The sequence below is a fragment of the Lycium ferocissimum genome, chromosome 3 (assembly GCF_029784015.1).
Source record: "Lycium ferocissimum isolate CSIRO_LF1 chromosome 3, AGI_CSIRO_Lferr_CH_V1, whole genome shotgun sequence".
NCBI classification, from domain to species: Eukaryota; Viridiplantae; Streptophyta; class Magnoliopsida; order Solanales; family Solanaceae; genus Lycium; species Lycium ferocissimum.
The window spans coordinates 10880664-10893249 of record NC_081344.1 but is presented as its reverse complement, the minus strand read 5'-3'; the positions used below and the strand labels follow the sequence as shown (position 1 = coordinate 10893249).

At 31.7% G+C, this 12586-nt stretch overlaps 1 protein-coding gene across 1 annotated transcript; it reads left to right on the top strand.

Annotated features, from left to right (window-relative positions):
• Positions 1-4170: 4170 nt before the first annotated feature.
• On the top strand, positions 4171-7348 carry LOC132049700 (amidase 1). Its single transcript, XM_059440605.1, has 2 exons — positions 4171-4434; positions 6087-7348. Exons 1-2 carry the CDS (start codon positions 4310-4312, stop codon positions 7258-7260), a joined length of 1299 nt encoding a protein of 432 aa, XP_059296588.1. The 5' UTR covers positions 4171-4309; the 3' UTR covers positions 7261-7348.
• The last annotated feature ends 5238 nt before the right edge of the window (positions 7349-12586 follow it).

The window sequence follows — 12586 nt, the reverse complement described above, 5'->3', positions numbered from 1 at the left end:
GATATGTCCTAATATGACAATTTGGTTCGTAAGTTTGTTTTGCCTAAGTATATATACAATGTTGTTGTAGTTGTAAAACCTAATATGAACTTTATATACGAAAAAAGTGTTTGAAATTCTAAGTCTTGAGCGAGATATACACATTTCATACCATTCTCATGCATAAAATTTTGAGCGTAATGTTTAAGTCTTGATCTAGATATACACATTTCATACGTTCTTTTTTTTTTTAAAAAAATTGTTTTTATTATATAAAGGGGATTATATGTGGAGATTTTAACGGTGAGACATTCGAGCCCAACCAACCGAGCTATTAGATCCTATTTCATTTTTATATAAAATGTGGGGCGAACTTTTTTTTGAGCAAGATATACACATTTCATATACAAAAAAAGCGATTATTTTAAGTCTTGAATGTTGTATCAAAGTTGTATACAATGTTGTTGTAGTTGTATCAATTTTATAGAAATCTAACATGAACTTTATATACGAAAATATGATAAATACAAATTTCATCTTGTTTTCATACACATAATTTTGAGCGGATTTTTTAAACCTTAAACGAGATATATACATTTCATACATTTTTCATACCGTTTTCATACACTAATAAACTTTTAAGCCTCGAGCGAAATATACATTTTACAACTTTCATACATAAATTTTTGAGCGAAATTTTTTTTTAAAAAAATATTTTAAAAAAATTTTAAAGCATGTTTTGTATAGGGTTTGTAATGTTATGTTTTGTAAATATAAAACTATCATCACGTTTCGTAAATATTTCTCTTTAAGATGTATATATACGTAGTTGTCCCAAAATTGAATTATAGCCTTTTGTTATTAAAGAACTCTTGTTTTAGAGTCCATCTCCCAAGAACTTTGAAGTTAATGTTAAATCGCTAGTCACTAGTTGAAAAAGAAAGAAAATCATAATTTTGTTGGTCTCAACTATTACTTGAAAATCAAATTCTAAATGGACCTGATTTATCATCACGTTGGGCTAATCAACATGAGTAAATAAGTAATTTGTTTAGCTGATGCTGAGTGGTGTGAAAATTTATTTTTATCTATAGCATAAAATTTTTGTTGACACTTTAAACATGAAATTCAACAAGAGTAGTTTTGATAGTTTTATCAAATAAGATTTTTATTATCTATAGCATAAAAGATTTTAAGGAGTTCATCTTGATACTTTTGTTAAATAAGTAATTTGTTTAGCTGATGCTGAGTGGTGTGAAAATTTATTTTTATCTATAGCATAAAATTTTTGTTGACACTTTAAACATGAAATTCAACAAGAGTAGTTTTGATAGTTTTATCAAATAAGATTTTTATTATCTATAGCATAAAAGATTTTAAGGAGTTCATCTTGATACTTTTGTCAAATTTTTATTAAGCTCCGCCGGTCCCCCATTTTAGAGCTGATTCTAATATCAAAATTTTCAATCCCTTTTCATGTATACCACTTATTTATGTCTGCAAAAATGAACTTTTCTTTTGTACTTCCGCCATTTCAAATTGTATGACAATTTTTTTTAGTCAGTCAAAAAAAGAATGACATCTTTTATATTTAGTAACAATTCAACTTTAAACTTACCTTTTTTCCCTAGTGAAATAATTTATAGCCACATAAATTTTTATAGTTTATTTTAGATCAGAAATTCAAAAATCTTTCTTTATTTCTTAAATTTTATATTAAGTCAAACACCATGATATAAAATGAAACGGATGGAGTACAACTTATAAAGTTAACGTTTAATAATAAAGAAGAAAATAAATTTGATAGCACATAGACCTGACACTTGTGAATTTATGAGAGCATGTTCACGTGACATAACCAGCTGTAATGCCTTTTTGTGTATTGAAAGAAGGCTAAGTATTCATTGAATTTACAGAAGTGCACAAATACATTTATTGTACAAAAGTGCAAAAAGGAAGGGTAAAATGTGGTTTTTACAACTCAATCAATTCCACCACTAGGGTGCAATGAGAATTAGAGCAAACATTCTTGGTTGTCAAAATCACATAGTGCAATAGGAATACAACTCAACACAAAAATCAGTAATTACGAAAGTACCCCAAGTAGAAGAGCAAATTAGTCAATTATTATGAACGGGAAACTCCTCTCATTTCCCCTTATTAATAGTACTAATACTAATAATACTAATATGTACAGAAAGTAAAGCTGTACTATAAACGTGGCCCTCTCTCATTGATGATTAAATTTCTTGGCGTTCTCCTATAAGGCTGAAATCACGTGTATTACTTCTTAAAACACGTGTACTTTCAAATGAATATTTCCTCGTCTTTTAGTACCCATCGTTGAGTGACTCTATCGTATTTGTTCTTTTTGGAGGTTATATATTTGTCGTCTCGAATATCATTTTTTTTTGAAAAATTTATGTTCTCAGATCTGGGAAATGATATTCATTTGTCAGGAATTTGAACTTGAAATCTCATGGTAAATTTTAAACCCCCTAAATCAATGAGTCAGCCTTTTCTCGTGTTTAGGGTATTCAAATCTATATATGTATTATAAAAAAATAAAAATCTTACATATAGTGTAATTTTTTTTTCCGAGGGTGAACACCCTCCCCGGGCCCTTGACCCGCCCCTGCGTCCGAGTTATTGCTAATCTGTTATGTTTCTGTTCGTTGGATAGTTAATTTTATGTGACTAGTAATTTATTTGCATGCAATATCTAACTTTCTATGAATTTTCTTACATTTCTCCTTCTAAATGCTTGCACGATTAGTGATGCCAATAAAGTGCTCGGTAAAATTTCCATTAGACACACCTTACATATAAATCTGTATTATTTTCATATTATTGGGTCTATTTGAAATGGTCAAAATCTTCTCTTATTAGTCAATACTAAGGAAAATGACATTTCTTTATCTTATCTTCGGTCTATGATCTTGACGAGTTTGTAACTTTAACAATTAGTAGTTCATATGAACTTTTGCCTTCATACCCTAGAATTAGGCTTTTGGGTTCAGAGTTTGAAAATCACGGAATTAGAATTTAGGTTATGCTAGATTATATGACTACTTTCCGCCAAAGAGAACTAGTATTAGAATATGCTTAAAAAATAAACAACTATCACAAGAATATGAGTAAGATTATGCCAGCTTTTACATCCAACATTTTTTAATATGCTAGGAAGGTTGTTACAAAATTTGACGGCCTTGACTTAAACAATAATAAGACCAAAAAAAAGAAAATAAAGAGGAAACTCCAAGCAGGGTAGGTACCCTTTGTTAGGAAAATTCCATGCTATTAATTTCAACTTTAATTTGTCATATTGCGTCTTTATTTCTCGGGCAAAGGTGCAAATATACCACTCAACTTTGTGATTTAGAGCAGATATGTCACTCGTTAAAAAATTACTATATATCCCTCGTTACATAAATGGTGTTAAAATATAACCTTTTTGCTATGAACTATTAATTGTTAAATTACCATGTGACTTTAGAAAAATATGTCTAATAAAAAAAAGGGTAGACTTTCTTTTTAAAGCCATGTGGCATTATTTTTAATTAAAAGATAAGCTAAATGATTTTTACAAAATTCGCAAATAAAAATAGTATATTTATATTTTGAATTCAGTAGGGATATATACACACCACTTTTTTAACGCAGATATCTCATTTTAAATCGCACAATTTAAATTTTTCTTCGCTTTCTTTTACTTTATTTTAAGTAATTCTTTTAACTTACTTTTCACTAAGGCATAATACATAAATAAGCTCTCAAACATCATCTAAGATCCCTCCAACTTTGGGTGTCTTGTATACGTAAAGACTCCTCATCTTATAAAAAAACCAACACATAAACACAAATCTTCGTGACCTTTTCGAGGTGATGTTAATTTTTGAGTGTCTAGATGATCATTTTAGAATTAAAGTGATTCAAATTTATTGTGGTAATAAATTGCGCTGCCTCGTGACACATCTAAAATTAGATAAGATACTTAAAAATAAAATTAATTTTGAGGGCCTATTCATGTATTATGCTATCACTAAAAATTTTCATTCATTTCAAGGTGCGTGCTTGATAAAATCTATCCTATCATAGTACCCCTGATAGCAATGGCGGACCTACACTAAATAGAGTTAGTGGGTGCTCAACCACGCTCAACCACCCATTGTATTTCATCCAAACATTATCTTTTAAAAAAAAAAATCAAGAAGATGGCCAATGGCAATAAAACATGTGTTGTTAGCATTCTGTCTGAAAAGCTAAAACCAATCCTGTGGATATTTGTTATGGATTTTAGTGTAAAGACTAAAGAGTGAAGTGTGAAAGAATGGAGAATATGGAGTCATCGAAATCATGTGGAGCTTTCATGGAGAAATTCATACTGCAACCAATTTGCACTTCTTCTTCAGAGGAACTCCCCTTGAATGGTCTAACCTTTGCTGTGAAAGACATGTAAGTCCTTTACTTAATACTCCTTTGTTTCAATTTTTTTTCTTATTTTCCGTTTTAGTCCTTTTAAGAAAAAATGTCTCTTTTTTTTTTGGCAGCTTTTTAGTAGGCGTTTGAACATGAAGTTTGAAAATTGAAATCATGAGACGAAATTAGCGTTTGTACATGCATTTCATCTCATGGTTTCAAACCATAGTTGCATGATTTGGGTTTCAAATCATGATTTCAAAAATTTTAAATATAAAATTTAACTCATAAATTTATATTTTATAAAAAAAAACCTATAAAGTTGGTAATATTTTTAAGAATTACTTCAACCAATCATTTACCAACCTTATTAACTTTTACCAACCTTTATTTATGTCTACCATGTAGAAGAATTATATTAAAGAGTAGTTATATTACTATTCATATTAAATTTTCATTATTATTGAATTAAAGTTTGATCAATTGATGTTATATTTTTTAGAAGGCCTTCTAGTAGTATATTAATTTTATTATGAATTATGACTTACTCATTTGGTAAGATTGTATAAGAATTGAGAATATTTTGATAGTTTTCACAACTTGTGGGGTTTTTATGTCTATAAGAGAAAATAGAACTTAAGACATCTAAATTACATGTCCAAATATGGTTTGAAATCATGGTTGAAACCATGATTTCAAACCATGGTTTCAAACCATGTCCAAACAGCTCCTTAATTTCAACTATCTACGTGACGTGTTTAAGACCAGAAGATTAAAGAGCATGTTGGTGCCTTCTACATATTTTTAATTTAAGATCACAACATTTTAAAGTCTTTTTACTTTTTTAAACTCCGTGTCAAGTTAAAATCAGACAAACAAATTAAAATGAAGGGAGTAGTTCGAAATTCAAGACACTGCTTCTAGTCTCATAAAGTTTCAATCTTTTTCTTAGCAGTCCTAATTTTGCTGGGTCTGAGCTTTAATTATATATGCTCTTAAAAAGTAGTTGACCCTAGCATTGAATAAGAATTTTCATAGAATGGCAAGGAGAAAGCATACAAATGAATGCCCTTATTTTGATTGTTTATTGTAGGCAATTTTTTGGAATAAAATGGTACTTTCTCCGTTTCAATTTGTTTATCTTGTTTGACTTGACACGAAATTTAAGAAAGTAAAGAAAACTTTTGAATTTTGTGATCTTACATTAAAGATATGTATAATATGCTAAAATGTCTTTTAATCTTGTGATTTAAACATGCCATCAACAAGAAAAGAGACATCTTTTTTAAACGGACTAAAAAGAAAAGTAAGACAAACAAATTAAAACAGAGTGATTACTTTAAATTGTGAAGACAATGCATTAACTTTTTTCTTCAAGAATGGACGAACGTTCCTTAGAGATTATTTGCACAGTTTGGTTACATGTATTTACATTTGAAAGAAAGCCAATCATGCTAATCACTCGAGATAGGGAATCAAGAATCACTGATTTTTGGTTAATTGTTGAGCCTTGATGTTTTACCTGTGCTATTGGGGTTAATTGTGTCTATTTTTCAGTTTTCCAGTTATCTTATTGATTATTTTGTTTGATTCTCTTCTTTCATTATTTACGAGATTAGGAAATTTAGTTCTTGATTTCTCTGTACTATCATAACATTGCAATCTGAGTGGTTATAATGTGATATTAGATTTGATGTGGAAGGACACATTACTGGTTTTGGAAATCCAGACTGGGCCAAGACCCATTCTGCAGCAACATCTACTGCACCAACTGTAGTGACACTTTTGAAGGCTGGTGCTACTAGTGTTGGTATAACCGTGATGGATGAAATGGCTTATAGTATAAACGGTGAAAATTTTCATTACGGGACACCTGTTAATCCTGTTTCACCAGATCGGGTACCTGGAGGATCTTCAAGTGGATCTGCAGTTGCAGTTGGTGCAAAACTTGTAGATTTCTCCTTAGGGACCGACACTGGAGGAAGCGTTAGAGTTCCTGCATCATTTTGTGGAATTTATGGTATTCGTCCTTCTCATGGAGTTGTTTCAACGGATGGAGTGATACCTATGGCACAAAGTTTTGATACAGTGGGATGGTTTGCAAGGGATCCTCTGATCTTAAAGCAAGTTGGAAGAGTGTTACTTCAATCTCCCCAAGTGAATACCGTAAGACCAACTAACATTATCGTCGCAGAAGATTGCTTTAAGCTTCTGGATTCTAAGAGTAACCTATTGATTGAAACACTGGTTAACTCAGTGCAGAAGTTATATGGAAGTCATATGATTAAATACATGAATCTAGGAGATTACATCGAGGAAACTGTTCCAAGTTTGAAAAAGTTCATGACCGCTAGAACTAGCAATGAGGAATCAGAATCTTACATTCCATCGTTGCTAGCTCTTTCAAGTGCGATGCGGTTGCTTCAAAAGTATGAATTCAAGGAGAATCACGGAGAATGGGTTAGTACGGTTAAACCTAGTTTAGGTCCGGGAATAGCAGAACGAATATGGGATGCACTGAAGACTACAGATGAAAATATTGATGTGTGTCGCTCTGTGAAAGCTGAGCTTCTAGCAGCTCTCGCTGATCTTCTCGGGGATTTTGGAATTCTTGCAATTCCAACTGTTCCTGGACTTCCACCAAAATTAAGAAGTGAAACGACAGCATTGGAAGGATTTCGTGCTAAAGCTTTTAGTTTGTTATCAATTGCTGGAGTATCTGGCTTTTGCCAGGTTAACATACCCTTAGGTGTACAAGATAAGCTTCCTCTATCTGTTTCTTTAATAGCAAACCATGGTTCAGATTTGTTCCTGCTAAATGTTGTTGAGGCTATTCACAATGTTCTCAAGGAGCAAATCTGATTTATGTAATTAGATTGACTTGTTTAAAATCGCATTAAATTGGAAGTCCCAACTCTTGCTTAATATTATAGAAAAATTTCAGTCTGCAGTCTTGACTTGAAAAAATAATGCAACATATACAAAGATATTTGCTAAGCGCTCAATTTTAAAGTAGCATTCTGAGATCTAAGACATTGATCACCCATTATTTAAAATAATTTGAGTCCGCCACAGACTGGTAAGTTTCTTTATACTAACCGGGAAAGTAGAAAGGAGAAAGAAATAGGATTTCAATGAAGTGGTTTTTACCGTCAAATTCTACATCCTTTATTACCTCAGGAAAAAATACGGTAGTCTCACACACACACACCCCACGAGTTTTGGCCTTGATGGCAAAGTAGACAGCACTAGACTTGTAGTGAAGCAGATGGACCAACTGTGTCCTCCACCAGACCATCTATATATAATATAAAGCTAGGCATGCGTGATGTCACACCTCTCTATGGCCATCATTCATATTTATCTTTTCTCTCAATTTTTTGGATTTTTAATACATAATCTACAAACTAAATGGCTTAATTAAAAAAACAAAACAAAACAAAAAAAAGACTAGAAACTGTTGTACATTCATTACTCCACTACAGAGCATGTATTCAGGAAAATTAATGATGAAATGCTCCGGTTTCAATTTTTAAAACCTCTCATTTCCAATAGCTTTTCATTTTCTGCTCTGCTACTAAATGAAGGCAATTAATGATGATCTTACAAACTATATAAAAACACAGGTGAATATATCTTTTTACCTCCCATTTGTTTTGGCTTAGCATACTTTTTCTCGTAACCATGACGTTCTTTGCTCAACTTTAGCTACTTTGCCCCTTTTTTTCATCCTATGAAGAAGATAGCCTGGTGAGTGAGTCTACAATATGAGCTTATATTGAATTGAACACATCTTGACCAACATTCTCTTCTTTTAGATTTTAGTCTTTGGTCATTCACTGTATCTATGGACTATTTTCTTCTACAGTATTAATTTGTTTCTCTATTTTGGCCAAATGAATATCCTATATATGTCTCTTATTATTTGTTGTGACACATTTTATTTAAAATGAGGCAATCTAATTACTTAATGAGCAAAATAAACTAAGAATCGGGCCCGTTTGGGCATGGAGAGTTTTCTCTTTTTTCCGGAATATTATTTCGGAAAACTGTGTGGACATAGAATTGTTAGAATTTAAATTCCAAAATTTTCCGGAATTCCAAAAACTCCAAAAAGTGATTTTCACAATTTTCACCCTAAATCACTAAAAACAATTAAAAAAACAACTCCAATGTATATTCATGTCCAGACACAACTACAATTTCCAAACACCATTTTCAACTTGAAAACAAATACCACATTTTCCAAACTTTATAATTCTTATGTTCAAACGCCCACTTATTCTTATAGAATTCAGATCTTAGAAGTATTCAAAAAAAATTGTAAGATGAAGTTAAATATGTGTATATATATAAGTGTGGTATTTCAAATGTATAAATTCAGTTGCTTTTAACTGAAATTTTGTAAATATTTTATTCATAATTTTGTATCACTCTTATATTTTTATTTTGTAAATTTTTTATTTCAAAAAGTAAGAGTGTCATACTCAAGGTCTCCTAAAAGAGTTAAATGTGTCCATAATCGTACGTCCCTCAATCTCTCTCTCTCTTTTTTTTTTTTTTTTTTTTTTAATGTGAAACAGGATGTATAATTTGCTATTCCTTTTTATACCAAAACGGTGAAAGAATAGATTAGGTATGAAAAAAAGGGCCTAATAACCTCCAAATTTTCTTGCTTATCTCACTCCGGATTGAAATTGCTTGGGAGGAATATATCAGTAGGTGAAAAACAATAAGGTATTGTTCTGCCATAAAATTCTTTTCTGGGAACATATATAAAAGCCATTAGCTATTACAGATAAAATTAATGATAAGAATAAGTATAAATTATTTAAAATTATTTATAAAAATTAATATATTGTATATATATAATTATAAACATTAGTATGTAATTTATCAATTTGGTTAGATTTTTTCCTTCGAGTTTTCTTAATAATTAATAAAATAAAAATAAATCAAATATTGTCAATTATTTAAAGATTTTAAACCAAATCAAACTAAAAGAATAGCGTTTTTCCCCCAACCGTGAACACCAGCCATTTATATTTTAAATTACTTTAGTTTATATTATTCTTATCTTGGGAGGAGTAACGTGACACCTTTCTTAGATGGCCAATTAATTTATTATCCTTTTTCCTTTTGTTTTTGCTTTCTCTGCCCACATCATTTTTCTTCAAATTTTTGTCTTTTATTTCCTGCATTTCTTAATTTGATTTTTCCTATTGCATGGCCTTCATATGGAATTCGGAAAGGCTAACAAATAGACTTATAGCCTGTTTGGCCAAACTTATTTTTCCCCCAAAAGTATTTATTTTTTCAATAAGTGCTTATTTTAAAAAAAGTAAGGTGTTTGACCAGGCTTTTGAGAGAAAAAATAAGTGTTTTTGGGGAGTAGCAGAAGCAGTTTTTCAGAAGCTAAAAAAACAGCTTTTGTCCAAAAGCACTTTTTTAAAAGCTATTTTTGATAATAATACACTTAGAAACACTTTTTAAAAGCACTTTTTTAAAAGCTATTTTTGATAATAACACAAACTGCTTTTAAGCCGACAAAAGACTTTAAAAAAAACACTTTTTAAAATAAAAAAAAAATGAAAAATGTGTTATTAATTAATCTTAATGTTGTGCGGATGGTTTTGCTATTGCTAATCGTTTCTTTCTATTCTCTAATTTAATTAACTAGACTAGATAAGTGACAGTAGTAATGTCTGTCTTTTCATCTCTTTTGTAAGTAATTATTTGCAAGTCTACAAACACTTTTTACATTATTGAAAAAAAAGATCTAAAACAAGTATGAATTATATATATATATATATATATATATATATATATATATATATATATATATATATAAGGGATTAATTATAGCAATGATGAATTAATAAGGGATTAATTGTATGAATTATTTTCCAATTTCCTTCCAATTTTTAGGTGTTATACACACACACACACATATTTACCACACATATTTACTTCTGTGCATTTGGATAAGTTTTAGATTAATAAGGGATTAATTATATGAATTATTTGCCAATTTCCTTCCAATTTTTAGGTGTTATGGTCCTGTCACTTAATTTACATTTTCTCTATTTTTTTTTTAAAAAGTTCTTACATGAATTTATTTATTTTTTCTTAATATTTCAATATTTGAAGAATATTATTTCGTAGATTTAATGAGATTTTTTACGACCGTGCGCGAACATATTCCTTAATTATAAGAATTATAACAACAACAACAACATACCCAGTGTGTTCCCACAGGTGGGGTCTGGGGAGGGTAGGATGTACGCAAATCTTACCCCTACCTTTTTTGGGATAGGGAGGTTGTTTCCGGTAGACCCTTGGTGTCACGCCCCGAACCATGGCCTAGGCGTAACAAGGCACTCGGTGCCTAACTGCATGTGACCGAGCGAACCCATAGGCTGACTGAATCAACATGTGATATCAAAACATACAATAATAAGGAAATAAGACTAACACATGTTGATCTACTAAAAGTCTGACTGAAAATATATTAAATGCGGAAATACTGGTTAAAGTCTGAAACATCTGAATAAATAGCCAACAAGGCTAATACATAAAAGACTGCTAGTATCTGACTAATTGAACTATTTCTATGAAGCCTCTACGAATACTGAAAAGATAACTGTCTAAAACTGGACAGACTGAAAGCAGGATAACGCCCCGGAGGAACTGGGGCTCACCAATCAGCTGATACGAGCGGTCCTAGTTAGCTGGATCGTCAACTTGTATATCATTGCCTGCATCGCGAGATGCAGGCCCCTCAAGCAATAAAAAAGGACATCAACACATTTGAATTGTACTGGTATGTAAAGTAACTGAAAGAAGAAATATAAGTATCAAACCGAACTAAACAGAAGGCAAGGATCCAATACTCCGGTTTCGAATGAAGAATCACCTGTATGACCATAAATATAAACTGTGGCCTAGGGCCCAAATAATGTGCACAAAAACTGTGGCCTCAAGCCCAAATAATACGTATGCATAAACTGTGGCCTAGGGCCCAAAAATACAGATACGGGTGTTCACCATTAAACAATTTACAAAACTGAGACTGACTATAGCTGATAGCATGATAACTGTTTCTGATTATGGAACTTAAGCAACTAACTGATTATACACTGACTGAGACTCATGTGATGTCAATACACAAGTCTATAATGATTACGTACTGAGTTCATGATATTCAAAATGATCACCATGAACGAATTATGAAACTATAACCCTAGAAGATAGCATAGCCGATAACTATTTAAGAAAAAGTAGGGCTAAACCGTATTCTAAGTCAAATTATCGATAAGCATGTAGAATGAGGCATAGAGAATCATAAACGTTCCTAACGTAGATAGTTAGCCTCACATACCTTAACGCTTCACAATCCACAATAAAAGTCCAACTTTGAGAAGAATCCCAAAAGCTTGTGTCTCAAACCTTGAATATGGGTTTTCTTGAAAACTCTAGGTTAAGAACAATGATTTCCCATTTAATATTCATGAATATATGTTGGAATTCACTTGGAATGATTAGAATAGACTTACCTTGGTGTATTCTAATGGTAAGGAGAGAAGAACTTCGTACTACGGCTTGAAGAATGTGAAAAACTGATTTTTAGAAACTAAGTGTTGTATTTATACAAGTCCTGGCTCGTCCCCAGGCCTTGCTTCGCGAGAATTTAGATGCGCCAGGCCATCTGGGGGTGCCACAAACCAGTAAAGTGAGGCTAAAGGCGAGGATTTTGGCGAGCCTGACTTTCTCACCTCGTCTGCCTTCCTCGCCTCGCGAGGATTTTGGCTAGCCCGGATCAAGGCTTCTCAAGAACACCGCCATAACTTTTTGTACTGGATGTCCAGGCTGACCTCCATAAGTATACCGTCGGGAAAGGTATTTCAAAGAGATACAACTTTCATGTTTTACGTTTTCTCAAATTCTTAACAGATTTTCACTAAATCGAGATGGAAGACAGACCTACCGAAAACTTAGCCGATTCTATCGAATATGAGCACCCCTCTATTAGCCATTTTGAGATGATCATATCTCCTTGATCCCACTCGATTGGTCCGATCCTTATATGCCTGGAAAGGTATTTCTATGTATTACAACTTTCATTAAGGAACTTTTTCCAAATTCCCAATTAATCAAGGTGTTATGGTTGCTCGACGTAGACACCTTA